At 34.0% G+C, this 20,383-nt stretch overlaps 1 protein-coding gene across 9 annotated transcripts in view; it reads left to right on the top strand.

Annotated features, from left to right (window-relative positions):
- The window catches only part of TDRD3 (tudor domain containing 3), a 164,176-nt gene that overhangs the window by 123,562 nt on the left and 20,231 nt on the right, over positions 1-20,383 (top strand). For 5 of the 9 annotated variants that reach the window (XM_026493380.4, XM_048215529.2, XM_048215527.2 and 2 more), the window contains 3 exons: positions 2,792-3,642; positions 9,166-9,291; positions 19,384-19,469. In XM_026493380.4, the coding sequence (XP_026349165.2) occupies positions 2,792-3,642; positions 9,166-9,291; positions 19,384-19,469 (1,063 nt within the window). Of the gene's footprint in view, positions 1-2,791; positions 3,643-9,165; positions 9,292-10,799; positions 14,316-19,383; positions 19,470-20,383 lie in introns of those variants that run through there. The other 4 variants (XM_048215526.2, XM_044381854.3, XM_048215525.2 and 1 more) reach the window with 2 other exon arrangements.

The raw sequence follows: 20,383 nt of genomic DNA, 5'->3' as shown, positions 1-20,383 counted from the left end.
GAGAGCAACTAGATTCTGAGTGGAGAACAGAGGAGATTTCTATTTGATTTTTGGGCTATTTCTTAATTTGTTTAAAATCACATTTTCTACTTTTAGTCATTAGGCATATTCTGTTATTTATTTAATAGGTTAGCTCACTTTCAAAATACTTAACTTTGTACCTCACTTCATTACTTTTTTTTTTTTTTTAAAGATTTTATTTATTTATTTGACAGTGAGAGACAACCAGCGAGAGAGGGAACACAAGCAGGGGGAGTGGGAGAGGAAGAAGCAGGCTCATAGCAGAGGAGCCTGATGTGGGGCTCGATCCCAGAATACCAGGATCACGCCCTGAGCCGAAGGCAGACGCTTAACCGCTGTGCCACCCAGGCGCCCCCCTCACTTCATTACTTAACAACCTAAGAAAAGATACTGGATTTAAGGACATTCAAGAATGATGAAACATTTAAGGACCTTCCCTTCTTGGCTTACTGTTATTTAATTTTTGAAAAAAATGGATGTATCTGAAAACTATGTTCTTTTAAAAGCACAATTGTATTTTCTGCCTTATTAAGTTTAATTTATTTCTAAGAGCAATTTTTATTTTAAAAAATAATTTTCTTTATGGGTTCTTCTCACTATTATTATGTCAGCATAATAATAGAGATGAAGTATATTCAAAATTAGTAAATTCTTTTATTCTGTAATCTAATGTACATCATCAAACAAATATGGAAATGTTGTCCTTTTATTTCTTTTAGAAGAACTGAAATCAAATTCTCCCACACCTGCATTCTGTATACGTGGTTATCCAGATCCCTATCTGTAGTCCAGGATACTCAGTTACTCTTGTGATGACCTAAGTTATTTGTACTTCCTGACTGTCATAGATATTGGTGGCCCTAACTGGAATAGCTTAAAAAGTGATTCCTAAACATAGCAGATCTAAAATGCTTATTACTTCTCAAATATCTATTCAAACCTAAATGACAGCAAATAAAATACCTTCATATTTGACTTGTTTGGGAGGCTGAAAATTTTCTTCAATGCACTGTACAAGGGACCTCTCTCTATTACATAAATCTTATAGCATCTGTATCTTGAGACTACTGTGGGGACTATTGATAATGTGTATAAGGTGCTGGTGCATGGTGCCTGATACATAGCAGATAGTCAGCAAAAGGCAACTGCTGTTTTTATTCTTTAAGAATGACTGGAACAAATGCCAGTACATGCTTTCTGCTGAAAATGCTCGTTTGTGTCCTGCTTATGTTCACTATTTTTGTTTCCCTAAATTACTACTCCTGGATAATAGTGCCAGCAGAAACTAAAGGTGACCATTTTTCTTCTCTCTAAAGAAAAATTATAATATTGACTACAGTTGTTAAAAATAAGGTATTTGTGTTGTATTTATAAAGCAAATCTTGGGAAAGGGTGATTTTTAAAAAATAACTCTGTAAATTGTCTTGGCTACTGTTCGAGATCTTGCATATTTCAAAAAATGTGTATTCTTTGTCAAAATTAATGGATGATTTGGCTGGGTATAGAATTGTACTTAGGAAATAATTTTCCTTTAATTTCAAAGACATGTAAAGCCTATTAGGTTGGCTTTAGCTTCCAGTGGTTCTAATGAGAAGTTTCTTGCCATTTTGAGTCTTGATCTTCAGTCTGTGACTTGTTTTGTCACTCGGGAACTTTTAGAGTTCTTTTCTTTATCTTTGTTGTTTGAGACATCTTAGCTGGTAAGCTTTGCCTCCAGTGGGTGTTTGAAAATGTATGGAAACAGTTTTGGTCATCACAGTGACTAGGGAGGATGCTTTGGCATTTAGTGCCTGGATGTCAGAAAGGTTAATTTTCTTACAAAGCAGGAAAGCATCCCACCCAAAGTGTCAGTAGTGCCACTGTTGAGAAATATTGTGACCCTTGTGTATGACAAGAGAAACAAGACATGTACACCAAAGACCAGTCAATATGCTTAGTAGTAAGGTTGTAGACATGCTGTATGAAACAACGGAAGAAGAAAGTGTAAATGACAAGTTACAGATTGAAATAGAATAAAAATCACTACATGAAATACAGCCATTAAATTATCTATGAGTATATATTTACCATGTTACTGCTTTGGGTTACTAGTTGGACATTATCTGCACTATTAAGCTTAATCACATTTTGGACATTTTTTTTCTGTATTTCCAAGTAGTACCTGCTCTTAATTACTTCAATAAGTCAAAAAATTTATTTATTCTTTTCTGTGGTAGGGTATCTATTCGTAATCTAAACACTTAGCAATTCCAGTTCCAGACGGATTTGAGGAGTAACATTTTTGCCAAGGCTAGAACTTGACTGACCCTGATAGCATATGGATTTAAATTGAAGTGGAATTCAGGAAGGAGTTGAGCAAGGGATGTACTTGTGCAGTTTCATAGCAGCTTCTTAGCAGTTTGCAATTCTGTTTCATTAGTGTCTTGGGAAATGAATTACCAGAATAGCACATATAGATAGCTATATTATAAGAATGTAAACATTCAAGGACAAAGCCAAATTCCTTTTGGATTATCCACCATTTTCTCATGGTTCATATCATTGCTTTCCTTCACTAATGTGGCTGACCAGGAAAACTGTACTTTAGAAACACAGAACTCTAAGGAAGCAGAGAGGGATTATGATAATGAGGTGGGAAGATAGTGGAAGATGTTAGAATAAGTAGTTTGATAATTTGTATTAATATAATAATTTTTAGGTATTTTTAAATAATTCAGTACTAATGCAGAGTCTTCATTTAATATGTATACAATAAACTTTTACTTTTCAGAACCTAAATCACAGCCGCAGCAGTTTCATCAGGGACAACACAGATTGTCACATACTGAGCAAAATGGAGTCAAAGATAATAATCAACCAAGATATCTTCCTCGAAATGATACCAGACAGCCAAGAAATGAGAAACCTCCTCGTTTTCAAAGAGACACCCAAAATCCAAAGTCAATTTTAGAAGGCAGTGGATTACCTAGAAACAGAGGTTCTGAAAGACCAAGTACTTCTTCAGGATCTGAAGTATGGGCTGAAGAGAGAATCAAGTGTGATAGACCCTATTCTAGATATGACAGAACTAAAGATACTTCATACCCTTTAAGTTCTCAGCACAATGATGGTGCTTTTAAAAAAAAGGATAACTCCATGCAAAGCAGATCAGGAAAAGGTCCGTCCTATGCAGAGGCAAAAGAAAATCCACTTCCTCAAGAATCCACTGATTATAATAATCAAAAACGTGGGAAAAGAGAAAACCAAACAGCAAATCCTGATCATTTTTATGACAGGAAACCACGAACAATAAATAACGAAGCTTTCAGTGGTGTAAAAATTGAAAAACATTTTAATGTAAATACTGATTTCCAGAATCCTGTCCGAACTAATAGTTTCATTGGTGTTCCAAATGGAGAGACAGACATGCCACTGAAGGGCAGGCGAGTAGGACCTATTAAGCCAGCAGGACCCATCACAGCTACACCCTATGATGATAAAGTATTTTACAATAGTGGGCCCAAAAGAAGATCTGGGCCAATTAAACCAGAAAAAGTACTAGAATCATCTATTCCTATGGAGTATACAAAATTGTGGAAACCTGGAGATGAATGTTTTGCACTTTATTGGGAAGACAACAAGGTATGCATGCTCTAAAGTTATCATATACTAATATTATTAAATGTCACCTTCTAGTGAGACTGTAGAAGACCATTACTTTGGGACTGTGAGTTTCATTCTATAGCCGTAACTGTTTAACAGACTTATAGATATGTAATTTATAAAAGAGGAAAAATAAAATATTTAATATTCTTTATGGATGCTTAGGGAGGTTTGATTTTTAGATTGTATTCAGAACAGTATTTAAAAGTAACTAAGTGAAGTTGATCAGTTACTTCATTTATCATCAACTGAACTGTCAATGTTTGCTTTTCTTTCTATTCAAGTTACACTGATTCACAAGGAAGAAAATGAGTTGAGTGGCACAGAGTTAAATTCTGCAGATTTCATTTAACTTAAAGAAAATATGCAATTGGCCTACTTAAAAAAATAAGAACAGAAAGGTTAATTATTTAGCTAACAATAAATGATAATTATTAAGCCAATAATTTAAACATTCTTTAGTTCTACGTTATATGCTGGCTACAGTAGAAAGCAAGAAATCATAGAGAAAAGGGAAGGGAAAGATAGATAAGGTCATGAAGGAATATAGTGGATCAGGTAAAAGAATCTGGCTGAGAGGGAGAAGACCAACAGAGAACAGGAGGAGGAAGAGGAAAAAGGTACCCTCAGAGAGAAGGACCTTTGCACGTATTTTCCCTTCTGCCCAACATGCTCTTCTACCAACTGTTCTCGTCCTTGAGGGCTTGGCTCCAACATCAATTCCTGGAGAAGTCTTCTTTGCCCTGCCCCCTCCTCCCTCCTTCACTATTGTCTTTTTCAATCAGTGCCTTGTTCACTTTCTAAAACTTACCACAGTTTGTAAGTACTTTTAGTTTTGATTCTTAGATTGATATCTCCTTCCCCTACCAAAATTTTCAGTTTCTTGAAGGTAGGGCTATGTCTGTCTAGTTTTCCTTGCAGCGCTGCTTCTCCCACAATGGAGGGATTTCATAATTACTTGTTGACCCTGTTAATTGGTTAATTCTGAAGGGGGCACTTATACTGGAAAAAAAGAGTAGTAGGGGACTGGAGATATCAGCAAGATCATAGTAAAAAAAGAGGAGTTATAGTGTGGAGACATGGGTGGATGTGAGGATCAAGTTAAAGAAAAAAATACTCGAAATAAATATTTCATAGGTAGAGTAGTTTCAGTTGATAAAGTAAGGCTGTGCCCATGAGAGTTTGTGTTGGGCTAAAAGGAGTAGTGGAGACAAAGTTAACTGTAGTTTTCAGGGAACTAGAATTCAGGCTAGCGAATGTGGTTGGATCTTTTAAAAGGATGCAGTAGGGCCAGGGATCAGGAACTGGGCCCTTTTGTGTTCGGTGAATGATGAGGCGTAAGAAGGGTGTTAGATATTTCCTGATGATAGCAGGGAGAGGGGTACAGGGCGGTATAACTAGATGGCGTAGTCTTACAAGGTTTTTGTATGAATGTGGGATAGCATCTGTCTAGAAGCAGCATCTCTACTGTTGAGTTTTTATTCAAGGCTAGAAGGAGGGGAGGAGACAGCACTAGCTGTGTCTTTTTTTTCTTTTTTTTTTTTTTCTTCTAGAAAAGCAAAAGCCTTTCCAGAAATACCACCAGATAATCTCACTGGTCGGAACTATTTCACATGGCTCTTGCCTGATTAGGAAGGCTTGGAAAGCAAGTACAGGTGTTCTTCACCACCCAGACTCCTACTGTTATAACTTAGACCACTTGCTTTCCAACATACAGGAACTATTTGATTTAGGTAGTGGGAGGCTAATGTTTAGCTGTTTCTCCCTCATGGTAAAGGCAAGTAAAAGGGAAGTAGTTGGAAATCAGCTTGGTTTGTAGAGCTAACAGCGTCTATCTTAGAGGAAGTGGCTACTTGTGTCAGCTGCTTCTGTGAAAGTTTGATAAAGCTGAGAATGGAAAATGTGTTTTGGTATTGGACAATGTAAGATTATTGGTGATCTTGATGAGCAGAGGAAGTAAATGGAGTTCCAAGCTCAATAACTTTCGAAAGGCTTAGTATATGATTCATGCTTTATATTGAAATCCCACAAGGATCATGCCCTAGTAGTAAGTGCAAAACTAATACAAATGAGCCATTACAAAGCCTAAAACCAACCATTTACAGGCTCAAGGATATCTGTTTGTACTCTTATCTGCTGCCAAAAGAACATATAATCCTCTTTTTGTGAAAAATAACATTTTCTAAAACCCCTTCTGTATTTCATCTGCTATGTCTGGTATCCTGTAAAAAATTAGGAGGCATGATTAAAAATACGGAGAGAGAAAATGAATGAGATACAAATAAGCAACAGAGAATAATAACAGACCTACATATATTCAGATATTAGACTTAACAGATAAGTTCTTCAACAAATACTGAGCAAACCGTAATTGAGTAGCTGATAAGTATCAGATGCTTGGGATATATCAGATAGTTCTGGCTATGCTATTACCCTAATTTCTTCAAACACCTGGTGAAATTATTAATGAAGCTTTACTTTTAACTAATTATCTCAAGAAAATCAATAATACTAAATTCATCTGTTACCTTTTCTGAATATATTTAATATAATGTACAGTTTGTGAAAGAGTACCTAACAATTCCCAAAATGTTTTGAGTTTTTAGAGTATGCTTAGAATAATTGGATGATCTTCTAAGGTGACTATTTTGATTTTAATTGGATGTGTACTTTCATTTTAGAGTGAGGGACTGTGGGCTCTCTGAAATTACACCATTAATTACACCATTAAACAAACAATATTCACCCTCTGAAAGAGATAGGATTAGTTGTCTTCTGAAAACAACTAATTTAAGAGATAGCTTTTAAATGTTTTGTCAAGAATAGTCAACTTTCTGGGGCGCCTGGGTGGCACAGCGGTTAAGCGTCTGCCTTCGGCTCAGGGCGTGATCCTGGCGTTATGGGATCGAGCCCCACATCAGGCTCCTCCGCTGTGAGCCTGCTTCTTCCTGTCCCACTCCCCCTGACTGTGTTCCCTCTCTCTCTCTGGCTGTCTCTATCTCTGTCGAATAAATAAATAAAATCTTTAAAAAAAAAAAAAAAAAAAGAATAGTCAACTTTCCAATTTTCTAACCAGAGACCAACCAAGATAAAGATTTAAGAAAAACATGAGTTATAACTGTCGTTAAGAAACTGTAATCTTAATTGCATTATGGTGCTGTAATGAAGATAATCAGCTAATTTGTATAATTTTATCATTTAAAAAACTCTTCACACTATCTTGCCTTCTCTCAACCTTTATTTCCCTAGAAGGATTTGAGAATTTGGGACAATTCTCCTTCTCCCTCTAGACTGCCATAATTACTTCAGTTCTTTCTGCCCTCTCAACTGGAATACTTCAACAACCTCCAAATGGTTTTCTTGCTTTAAACCTTATTCCTCTTAAATTTGTCATTGAAACTACTATCACTGATCCGGGGCTTATATCATGTCATTCTTCCTAGTTAAAATCTTTCACCTGTGGAACAAATACAGCCTGTAGCATGCATATAGAGCCTCTGTCTGCTGGCCCTTACCTTCTTGTCCCATCTGATTTCCTATTGGTTGGCCCTTCTCACGTCATGCCATAATTAACTCTAAACTTTTTCCAGTTTCCTGCACTCATCTCCATATTTTATGTCTCATAAAATATGTCTGTGGAACACCCTCCTCAGTTTTTTTACTGAGCTAACCCTTCTTCATCCTTGAAGACTGTATCTGCTCCAGCAAGTTCTTCCCAAACTCCTCAGCCTTATTAAGTGCATGGCACTGCACCATTAGTACACTCCACATTATATAGAAGGCATTTTTTTACACAGGTTGTTTTTATTAGACTCTAAGCTTCTAAAAGGATGTCAACTTATTTGTTTTCCTAGGGTATATTTTGACTCTTATTTGTTGAACTTACCAGAACTGACATAATTATCTGAGAAGCTTACAATTGAAGCATAGGTCCAGAAATACAGCAATTCACAGATCACGGAAGTATGAGGTTAAGAAATAAAGGAGGAAGGGGCGCCTGGGTGGCGCAGTCGTTAAGCGTCTGCCTTCGGCTCAGGGTGTGATCCCAGCGTTCTGGAATCGAGCTCCACATCAGGCTCCTCCGGCTCCTCCGCTGGGAGCCTGCTTCTTCCTCTCCCACTCCCCCTGCTTGTGTTCCTTCTCTTGCTGGCTGTCTCTGTCAAATAAATAAATAAAATCTTTTTTAAAAAAGAAAAGAAAAAAAGAAATAAAGGAGGAAGAGACAGATGTGAACGTATATCAAGAACTCTAATATAAGAAGAATTCCCCAAAAAAAGAAAGAAAGAAAAGAAAAATTCCAGCATGGTATCTCTAAACTTGCCAGCATGCAGACCTAGGAAAGAAACACTATAGATTAACTTAATAACCTTTGTGATGTTAATCAGTAAAAACAGATTTTTTTCTTTTTCTGGTATACTCAGGATAACATATTTTAAAAGATGTAGACAATAAGAATTTTTGTTGCCTTTAGCATTTTCTGATTCTGGTGAGCTTATGAAGAGAGACTGTTGGAGTAGATAGTGTTATAATAAGAGCATCCAGCTACCGTAGTCTGAAGGAAGTATTGCGTAAGAGTAAATAGTTTTTCGTTTTCATTTCATCTTCACTAAGCAACATTCAGACCTATAATTTCGGTCCTGAGTGGGTTGACCTATCGTAGAGAAGTACTCCAATTAGTTGACCTACTTCTAGTTTCCTTAACAGAAAAAAATTGTTATTGTTATGTTAATCAGTTCCTTGTGAGTTTGTTACTGTGAATTAGTTCCCAGGGCCAAATTACACTAGGTAAACTGATAAAATAAATGTGTCTGGTCTTGCAGTGTGTCAAATCGTATAAATCCTGGATATAAGTAATGTGTTTACTCCTTATCTGATATCCCTACTTCACCCCAGCTGCCTGTGGTGACTGTGGCAGTGAGCCTTCTTCTTTGAGATTTATTTTTGTCATATATTTCTGTTTGTTACATAAATTGCTCCATAGTTATATTTTCTGACTATGTCCTGCTAATGTTGTCAGAGGGCTTGAGTGGCTAACAACAAAACATAACACTAGTTCTTTATACACCCATTAACATGTGAATATTCTCTACTGACACTCTTCGTTCTGTCCTGAAATCAGTGTATGTCAGAACTCATACGGATGAGAGAATTTCTCTTTTTTTAGCCAATTTGTGATTATCTAAAGGTAAGTTTTCTTTCTTAAAAATATTATTCCCTTAAAAATTTTCTTTCAAATATTGTATATTTGAAAGTTGCTTAGAGAGCAGATCTTAAAAGTTTTCAGCACAAGAAAAAAAGTTTTGTAACTATGTGTGGTGATGGACATTAACTAAACTTACGATGGTAATCATTTCACATATATACGTATTTCACTAAAATTAATCTTAAAAAAATGAGCTTTCAAAAAAATGTACATTGTGACACCTTGAGCATTTACGTTTCCATCAAATATTGCCCTTTGTAGACAATCGTCATATTTAAAAGTTGTTTTTGTCTCCTCAGTTTTACCGAGCAGAAGTTGAAGCTCTCCATTCTTCAGGTATGACAGCGGTTGTTAAATTCATTGATTATGGAAACTATGAAGAGGTGCTACTAAGCAACATCAGGCCCATTCAGACAGAGGCATGGGTACGTGATCCAAATTCTGTACGGAGGCATAAGCTATTTTGAAGAAAATACATAGCTCTAAAAGATTAGTCATAGCAATACAAAATTTGCCAGTGGAAAAAAATATTTTGAATTTGCTTAAAACTGGCTAGTCCCAAAGTAAGATTCTAATTAATTGCATTGACCTACAATAAAAATGAATGCATTGGAATTAACTTTTCTTGTGTAATGCTTTGTTATAGTATGCTTTGGAAATAGGTGCCCTTTTTTACGTTTGCAAGTTTTTATGCATATTTTGTTCCTTTCCAGTTTGTTCCTTTAAATTTGACTAAATTACATCCAGCAGTTGTCAAATTTAAATCTCTGTTGGATACATGTATATTCTTTATTATTTTAGTTACACATCAAATTAAGAAAAACACTTTATATATGAATTCATGCTGCATTTACTACATATATATTTACATATGTATATGTACAGATTAACTGTAATATCTCTGTCTAATAATTATTTGATTTTGTTGCCAAATGTATGTCAAAGCTCTGTGATAATTTTGATGATGTAATTTAGAACTATTGGCCTCATGGGAATCCATTTTATATAAGGACTTATATGACTATATAGATAGATTCTCAGCTACATTTCAGGAAAAACAGGAGGGCAAGGCATATTAAAATTAGTTTCAGATAGTTATTTTTTTATTTCCTTTCTCCAATTTATAGGTAGCTAATAATAAACATATTATTTTTAAGTCTAATTTATTTCTATTTCTCTAAAATACCAAAATATACTATGAAATTGTATTATCCAGACATTAGCCTTATCATTGAAGTACAGTGTTTTCTCGTTTGCTGACTTTAGTTTAGTTTAGTTTTGGTCTTTGATGTTTTTCTGTCACCTCCTCAGTGTCACCTACCCCCCATCCCTCCTCCCCAAAAGAAATAAAACTACAACAAAAAGCCTAGTACCAGTAATTATGCTTTGGGCCATGGAACTTTATTCTTTACCTTTTTATTTAAAAAAAACTATCATTTTCTAGATAATTTATCATTTCATATTTTATAGTATATTACTAATGGCTCATATGTTTAATTAAGAGATCTTATCCCTCACTCTCATTGTCTAAAGTTTAGCCACTTTTTCTCTAAAAGACTGAAATACCATCGATATCTACTTTATGTCTTTTCTTGGAGAAACCTGATGTAATCATATCTTTGCCCTTCTGATTCTCATATGACTGCTATTTTCATTCTCTTTTTTCCATTAATACCTCTTAATCTTACTTTGATGGTAAGAGTAATTATTTAGTAAGTCTGTGTTTTGAGAAGATGAGTCCTGGTTTGCTGTTCATACTATGCTCTCAAGTGTGTTTAACTATTACAGTCAAAGAGTCAAAATAGAGTTTTTAGCTTTAGGTTTTTTATATTTTTTAGAGGATTTGATAAGAGATTGATTTTATTCTTTTCTCCCTAGAGAAATATTTAGTTTCCTTACTTCACCTCTTTTCTACTTCCTTTTTCTGTTTCAGGGTGGCCATAACTGATGAGCACATTTGTCATTCCTCACTGTAGCTCTTCCATTGAAAGGTGTTTGGTACTGAGTGATCATTTTCTTTCTACAGTCAGTGACTTTTCCTTTCCCCCCTTAATAGTCCTCGTTGTTTTATCATTGATTTTAAGTCCATGTAAATTTAGCTGGACAATAACTTTATCAGATGTCACAGCCCATGTAGCGATTCTGAACCACAACAATATTTTCATATTCTTCCTACCCATTTGTGAATATTCATCTATGTTTTATTCTGTTTTTTTACCTATTTACTTTTTTGCAGTCAACTTAAAAATCTTTTATAAGATCCCTCAACTATTTTACAGAAAGAAGCAGGATAGAATCACTAAGTATTTTGGATATTTTCTCCTGTGATTATTGATATTTTATGATTTTACATAAATTAATATAACAGATATTTTTGGATCATTAACATTGTTATTGGGGACAAGATCATTCTTCTTTATCTGCCTGAATAACTGACTGAGTTTGTAGAAGCATCTCCTTGACATGCAGAAGCCACCAGCTTAACAGATCTTCATTCATCTCCATTTTAAAAAAATACATACGTGCCTTTATCCATAAAAAGCCCCTGAAGAAAAAGATTGCATGCAGTTGTCAATACATTTAATGTAGAGTTAGTGTTGAGTTCTCTTGGCCTCCAAGAGTATTAATGTTGGGGTCTATGGGTACTTTTTCTTTTTGTAACTGGAATTGTGCCAAGTTTTAATTTAATCAAAAGCAAACATTCACTAGATCAATAAGAAGATAATTCTAATTGGTAAGTCCCACTAGAAAAATTAAAGGGCTGCAAAGGTACAGTGAAGTTTCTAGAAGCTTTAGCATAGTTGTTCAATCACACCATGGATTGTGTAATTTTTAATTTTTAACTCTTGCACTATTTTTAATTGTGAAATTATATTGTATCTTTTATTAAGGTGTTTGTTATTGGTGTAAGATTTTGGAAGAACCTCGTTTTCCTAAATGTAGCAATTATCGTTCATTGAAGAGTTTTCTAATAGTTTGCAGGGAAAACAACCCAAAAACCTGCATATAAACCAAAAGCTTTTGAAGAAATCAGTTGCCTGTATTGTCTCTTAAAGGCATAAGGATAAATCATTAAATAAAAAGCATGAAATATGAAGAGACCCAGTGACTAAGTTAATAGTCTCTTGTATGGAAAATTAAAATAAAAATCAATTTAATACTTTAAGGGTTAATGTTTTTTTCGTGAGGTTTAGGAATTATTCACCTTTGCTCTGTAGACTAAATACTTATTTTCCCTTTCCATTTGGACTCATCATTTTACTTCCAGAACATACTGAGTGATGGTATTTTAGACGGTGAAAATATATGCTCTGGTTATGATTAAATACTTTATTTCCTCCAAAATGATTCAGTAAACTTTTTGGTAAGTCATCCTGATTTTTTTTGTGTTCTAGCTAGATTTCACCTGGTTCTTTTAGCTGTTGTTAAATATTCTCTTTTAATTTAGTGTCTTTATTATAGTGAACTCTCTAACTATCCCACATAGTGTGGGGTTCATAACTTATTCTTAACTGGATAAATGCTCTCACTTTTCCCCCCCAATGTTCTTTAAACATTGTATGATTTTCCTTAATTTTCCAAAGTAAATGAAGCATTAGGGAGTTTCTTATTATGTGTAAAATTATATAGGAAGAAAAGTGTAATATTATTTTCTATTGCTGATGACTGTATGAGAAAACATTAGGACCAGAGCAAACTGCTATTTGTGTTTCCTGCAGGCCCTTTCCAAATTGGTTCCTTTTAACTCTAAAACTAATACCGGGAAACCAGTAAAAAGATGCCACAGGCAATTTGGAATTACTCTAAAATACCCTGGCGCTGCTGCTGAGACAAACCTTTTGTGTTTTTAGAGTAGTTGCTTCTGAATCGCTTTCCTAAGCCTGGAGAGACACTTGTCAAGTCTTGATTTTCCAGGTATTTTTATGACCTGGATTCTATGGAGGCTTTTATATCCCAAGAAATGTTTTAGAACTTGTTGGTTTCTAAACTTCTTTTTTTAAATAAATTCATAGTACTTGTTTCTTAAAATCAGGAAAAGATCTGGTTCAGTTGTTGTTCCGATGAAAATAATTGTGATTATGTAGATAATGCTTAGTTCTAAGGCCTTAGCATACACACCATCTTGGGCATTAATTCTGGACAGATGGATTGTTATTATCTTTTAGATGATCATCCTGTTTTAAATGTTTTTCTGTATTCATCTATTCAACAAATATTCATTATATGTCTATTAGGAGTCAGGCACTGCTGAAGGTGAGGGGTATAGGTTAGTGCACAAAACACACAAAAATCCCTGTGCACTGCACGAAGTTAGAAGAAAGTTATAGTTCCAGTTATGTGAAACAAACTTAAAGATCTCATGAGGGTCTTTTTTCTTTCTTCTTGAAGCTTTAAGATAAAATACAAGTGGAAAAAATCTTGTTTACTGAAGTTGTAATTTAAGTAATGTTTAGGTCTTTATTCCACCTTAGTTTGAAGATAAAATTAATGTGGAAGAAAAAAGTATGACTAAATGAATTTTATCTATTTTAAAAGTTATTATCTATTTAAAAAGTAAAATTTGTTTTTAGGAGGGTTTGGGTTCTTTTTTTAATAATTATGATATATTTTTTTTCAGTTTTAGTATACTTTCCAAAAAAAACAATCTCAAGTTTTACTTTTGAAGTAACTTTGCACAATATTTTATAATGACATCCTTGGAGCACATTTGAAAGTTATCTTTTCAAATTCAAATGATGTTCACAAAAAAACTATAAATTATTCTATCACTAATAAAAATATTAAAAAGAAACATATAACCAAAAAAGCCCTAAACTATTTAATGAGGAAGGAGATTGAGAGTTATGATACATAAATTAATGAGTTAAAATGGATTCTAAACGTATTAGAACAAGGTCATGTTAGTAATTTTAATGATGTAGTGATAAAGTTAGGCTATAACTAGTTTGTATTTGATATCAAAAGATCATAATAGATATTAAAAAGAGGACAATTGTTATAGAAATCATTAACTTCAAAGGAAAATTAGAATTATGTAACAGTGAGGTTCTGCCAATTAGTATCCAATAAAAAGTACAAGCACGTATTTGGTCATAGTCCAGAGGTTTTTCATTCTTGCTGATAAATTCTTAAACAAATTAGTGGGTATAATTTACCATACTTAAATTTCTGCACTAAAAGCGTAAGTTGATTAAGGTCACTGAAATACTGAAATACATTTTCTTCCACGAGACATATTTCGGGAAAGTTTCCTTTCAAACATTGTCATATGAGCAGTGCTTATTGTGTTTTGTTTTATTTTGTTGCGTTGTAAACAGTTAATCAGAATGAAACTGTACAGCTAGCTTAGCCCCATTTAAGAACATAATTTTCAATCACAAGTGATGGAATTTGGAGATTCCATGCAATATCTTCAAGCTTTGATTTAATAAAGTTTGGTTGTATTTGATATTCTTTATTTCTTCATCAATTACCCAGCCTTTCATAATTCCCACCAGAGGTTGTAGAACATACAAGTCTTTACTGGAGATATGAAAGCTGTTCACACAGAGCCTTGTTTTCTTCCAAGGGTCAGTTTTTGTTTTTTCATTTACTTTACTTACCAGGACTTTTAAAACTGCAATTTCAAACCTCACTGAATTTTACCATTCCTTCGCATATAATGCAAAAGATTTACTAATTTACTCACTTCACAGGAAATTAACTAGTAAAATAAATGAATCTGAGGAATATTTTCGTTTGGTTTTATTTCTCTGTTCCCAAAGATGTTACTCATATTGGGCATGTGCCTTGACTAGACACTCATGTCAGTACATTTTAAAGATTGTTATAAATCTGAAGAGGCATTCTTGAATTAAAAAAATGCACACAGTTCTATTTTAGTTTCTAGTAAATTTCTGTCCCTCTTCCATCTGCACCTAAAAAAGCAGAAAAAGAATGTTGCTCATTGCACCACAGACTTTATTCGCTTTCAGATGGAGCCCCCGCAGCACATCTTTGAAGTCAGTGATTGTGAACCTTGATGGTGATGGGCTACACGGGGAATTGGGAGACATATTTGATTGCATACCATAGTCAGATGTCAGTTGTCCATTCTCTTTTTTAATTTTACATGGTCATCTTGTGTTTCTACTTAATACTGTTTTTCTGTATTCTTTCTTTGGTCATCTCATTTATTAGTCATCTCTCTCTGTTTTCACTCTATTTCCAAAACAGCCTTGTATCCTCTTGGCTTTTTTTTTTTTTTTTTTTTTTTTTTTTTACCTTTAGAAGGTGGTATCTCTTGATACCACTTTGATGTATATGGATTACCCTTCCTACTGATCTTAATTTCTGAACTTTACTGGACCTGTACTGTTTATTCTAGAATTATGAGCAGTAGGCTTCACTGTCACATCTCTAGGAAAGAGTGGAGTTGGTATGTCTCCTTGTGAGAAATACTCTGGTGTTATAGAGTTTCCCATTCCATAAACTTGAGAACTACTAGCAAGAGTTTTACACATTGACTTGAAATAACTCCCTTAGCAACTGTCATTGACTGAGAGCTCCATTCAGAAGGGAAAGGAAGTACTACAACAGTGAGTACATTTTATTTGCCTTAAAAAAGAAAACTCATGTAGTTTATTAAGAGTAAACATAATTGAAGAGGCTCTAGGTAAGCAACTTAGACCACCATTAGAATACAGAAGTCACTAATTTTCTGTGTATATTTTTTAACGTCTAGTCCATCTAGCTCAGGGTTTTCTGAAGTGTGTTCTGAGAACATTAGTTCCACTTTCCAAATAAATTTGGAAAATCCTGAGTTAAAAAATCACGTGTGCTTTTTTATTATGGGACTTATCAAGACAATATGTATTTTATTTTGTTTTGTTTTTTTCCATTTGTTCAAGTCTTCTGTAATTTACTTCATCAGTGATTTGTAGTTATCCTGCAACCTTGCTAAATCACTTATTAGATCTATGAGCTTATGTTCATTTGCTTAAAGTGCTTTATTTTTTATTATTTTTATTTAGAAATTACAGTTGAACATTCACATCAGTGCTGTATTTTAATCTCTAAGAGAGAGAAAATAGTGTGTATTGCTTCACAAACCTATTTGCTCGTGGAATTCTTTCTTTTTTTTTTTTTTTAACCTGTTATAGAAAGTCTGTGGGATATATTTTGGAAAAGATCTTAGCTATCTTGTTACCTTCTTTCTAGTAAATTTCCCAGCTTTAAAGTAGGATGAAGATTTATGTTTAAATATATTGTTTTAGATGTTCCAAACTTATTAGTAGCATAATTCAATTTTTATGTTACAAATAGAGACTAAATATATAAAAGACAATTTTCTCCTCAAACGTGTTTTAAGATTCTTAACCTTTCTTTAAATAGAGGACAGAATATATTCCTGAAATTTTAGGTCCCTTCTAAGTACTTATGTCATTAGTAATAGTGTTTTATTACATAAAAATAAAATTAAGATCTTATTTTACATATAATTATACATAATTCACTGGTCTTTTAATTTTATTTTAACTTAACTCTAATTCTGAAAACTTCTATGTATTAACTTTTAGAAATTGTCATTTGTGAAGACTACCATTATAGCTTTTATAATATTGCTATCCTTCTCTGTAATTCTCACCTAATAACCCACATGATATTTACATGTTCCAACAGTAAGGCATTTTCACCATTTATTTGGGTTTTGTATTTGTTATTCTCCAATAAACTAGTCTAAGGCAAAATGTGAAATCCCTTTTTTTGTTAAGATGACATTTCAAAAGAAAGTGTCAAAGCAAGTTAATTCCACTGGGTAAATGAACATTCTTAAGTGAAGGAGAATCCTAAAAGACCGAAAATTCTATTTTGTTTCAACATTTATATTGATTTTTTACTAATATGCTGGTATGTTCTAAATCTTCTGAATAATATTGTTTTAATTAGTTAAAAGCTTGTTTAAAACCTCCTAGAAAATAAGCAAGCTCTTATACTTAACTGCTCTTGAGCTCCTGTTCTTGTTTTCCTGGTAACAGCGGTTAAGTGAGATGAATTGGTAATCTTGGATATAATTCCAGAGCTCACTTGAGTGATCTGGAGGGGGAAAATTCTTATTTTAAGAAACCTGCCCTTTCCAGACACTTATAATTATAAACAAGGGCAGAATTTATGGTTGGATAATAGCTAGTGGAAGTGCATAGGAACTCTATAAATAAGCGGTAGATACATACTCTAAGTACCAGTCCTTTTAGAGCTTGAAGGGATTAGAATTTTAAGTGAGCACATGAACTGGCTTGATAACTAAAACAGTGGAAGGAGGTCAGAAATTATGTGTTGAATTATTTATGTATTTCTGGTGGTCACCTTTATTACTGAAGAGTCCTTTGTCAGACATCAAGCCTGAGCATAACAGTTTAATAGGATAGTTTTTCAATAAATATTATTTGAATGTTTTTTGTAGCAAAGCTACTTCAGAAAATAGATTGTCCTATATACCCAAGGGATTAAAAGGATAGAAGTAGAAGATATATTTCTTTCCTTCCAGGAGCCACCTAATAAATATTAATAAGGCCTCCATCAGACTGAGATGGGTCCAGTCTGGGAACCATTGTTGGCATGGTTCTTGATTACAATTTTGTTATACATGTTAAACGAATAGGATAGCGGGAAGAAAGTAAGTGGGGAAGGCTAACATTGGCTTTTCGAAACTAGTATTAACTTTTTAACAACTTTTATTGGCATTTTTATCTTGCCTGAGGTATGCTCATTTTTTCCCAGATCATGTGGTTAAGAAATTAGGGGAAGCCCTCTTGATCATGCTTAACCAAGAGCTTATTATACAAAGTAAGATATTAGGAGTCAGTTTTATTCTGTTTCTGTATGGTTCAAATTTTAAAATGTATAGACTTGTGTTCTTTTTTTTTAATATTGGCAGCCATTTTTGGTACTATTTAGTGAATGATTTAGGAGAATATAATGATCCTTTTATCTTGAAGAGACTTATGTAAATAAGGCTGGAAATAACATGGAAAAAAGTACACTAATTTTTTTTTACCTCACAAAGTGATCAGAGAATATAAATATTATTATTATTATTATTAGGAATTCCTGAATTTTACCATGTGTATGCAAAACAATTAGATTTTTAAAATATGGAATTGAAGTCTTAAAGCAAAGGGAAAAGAGAGGCATATCGAGAACTTGAGAGTGTTAGTACTTACTTGAAGTTTTTTGTTTATTCTAGGTAAACATTTCTTTCTCCTCTATTTTGTTCCCCTTCTCTCCTTTTCCTCTTCCTCCTTATCCAGACTCCTCCTCCTTGTCCCCTTCCTCTTTTGTTTTTATGTTTGAATATTTGCCTTTTTATTCATCTTAAAGGTTTCACGTGGCTTTTAACTATTAGATTGGGTATGTTCCATATCAGACAAGGCTGATCCTCAAATGAAGTCTGGTTAAATAGGGCATCTTTTCAAGGTCAAAAAGCCTCTAAAAGCTTTGGGCACAAATAAATTGATATTCCTGGCTGATCTTTTATAATCCCTGATTATAACTGATGCTTATTTAACACCTAGCCCTACTGATAGTAGTTCTCATAAATGCAAAGACTGTTAGAGACTGAAATGTACTATAGCTGAGTACAAAAAGATCTAGAAATGGTAAAAAGTTGGTTATATGCCTAGTTGATTTAAATCATATCCTTGCATTCTTAGGAAATAAGCAAAGAAGATAAAAATTTCTCACTGAATGTGTTTAAAACTTACTAGAAATGGAAGTAATTGAGATCAGAAAATAAAATATATAATACCCTAAGAAAAATTAAGGAACTATTCAAGAAACTAGAGACTGGAAACTCTAAATTTTGTCCTAGAAAATTAATTATAAAAGGCTACATTAGAAGCATTTTGGATATAATTTAGAAGTGAACATAAGATTTACATCTCAAGAAGAAGGTACGCTTTCCTATTAATTTGTTGAAAATACTTAAAATTGGCTATAAAAAGACTGAATATTCTGTCCATTTTAATGATTATAATTGCTTTAGTGAAAATAATCGCTGAGGGAAGATCATTAAGATAGAAAAAAAAGGGGGGGCCATAGAGTAGGTTAAATGTAGAATTGGTATCTTGGTTCTTAGGTATTTTTCAAAATAATTTTTATAATGGTATAATTTGAAAGGTTTGACTGAAACTGCTAAACAAAAAATTTCAAACAAATTCTTTTAATAATTTCACATACAAAAATAAGTTTTGCTCTCTGAAATGAGATTTAGTATACTTCGAGATTCCAGTAAATTTCACATCAGTGGCAAAGTACTGCCAAAATTACTTCTGACATCATTTACTACTTACAGCCATTCTTGAGCCCAAGGCTGAGACACATTTTCAGATTCTGTGTGCTGTATCCTGAGAGAATTTGATGAAAGGGGGTCACTGCAAGAGTTAAATGTTTGCTGTGCTTGGCCCTTAAAAGAAGGGGAGCGGGCAAGGCTGGTCTTGGGCAAATTACTTCCACCTCCCTTTTTGCCCCTGCTTCAGCTCCAGGGGAGCTGGAAATGCACAGGAGGAATCAGAAGACCTGGGTCGAGTCCCGGCTCTGCCACTTACTACCTGTGTGACTTTGGGTAAGTTACTTAATATCTCGGGGTCTCAGTTTCAGCACAGGGTTGTTCTGAGGATTAAGTAATATAATCAACAGAAATGGGCTTTGTAAACTCCCAAGGTGTATAGAAACATACCTTTTTATTATCAAAAGCTTGGCCTTCCTCCCCATTCTATAGTATAGTGTCCTCAGCTATGTTATTTTTAAAGCAACTCAAAGTGACTTAATTCCTTTTGCTTCTCCCTGTGTCCTCTCCATATGGGAATTCGTATTCCTATCCTCTGCATGCTTCAGAGTTAAGTATTCCAAGAATATAAAACCAGTCTAGTTAAATTAATTTCACAGTGAAGTGTGGATTACTGTTACCCCTATGTGCTTAGTAATGTCAAGAGTCTAGTGCGTGGACATTCAGACAGTGCTGGGGAGAAAGGTTTTTGGCAGAGGGAAGTCCTTTAAATCCTGTTACCCAGATCACATCTGCATGAGTTAATAAGGTTGACTGGGAAAATGGGAATACTTTGAGCCTCTAGTCCTTTCTTTTTCTCTATGGGGAAGGAGATGGAAATAGTTCAGAATTTAAAAGTTCTTCAGAAATCTATTGAAAACCTGGGTGCTTAGCTTGAGGAATCATCATAGAGAGAAGAAGCAAGGGATTTAATAGGCATTTCTTTGGTCAGCTCTTTGAGTTATATCTGACTGGGCCTCATCTTTGCTTCTCAGTAAATTAGGTTCTAGCCCACCCTAAGCCAAACTGTTTATAATGCCTGTGATCTCTACCGGGTGCTTGGTTTATAGAGGCTTTGTACAGCTAAGGAAGAAAGAGAACTTGCCTTCTGGATCACATCTGGTTCCAGATCAAGGGATCTTTACGAGGGCCTAAAAAGACATTATACCTCTACTTGGTCCAGCCCTCCCCATAATCTAAGGATGCTTGAT

The sequence above is a fragment of the Ursus arctos genome, unplaced genomic scaffold (genome assembly GCF_023065955.2).
Source record: "Ursus arctos isolate Adak ecotype North America unplaced genomic scaffold, UrsArc2.0 scaffold_10, whole genome shotgun sequence".
Taxonomy (NCBI): domain Eukaryota; kingdom Metazoa; phylum Chordata; class Mammalia; order Carnivora; family Ursidae; genus Ursus; species Ursus arctos.
The sequence above is the reverse complement of the archived record's forward strand: the minus strand, read 5'-3'. Positions and strand labels throughout refer to the sequence as shown.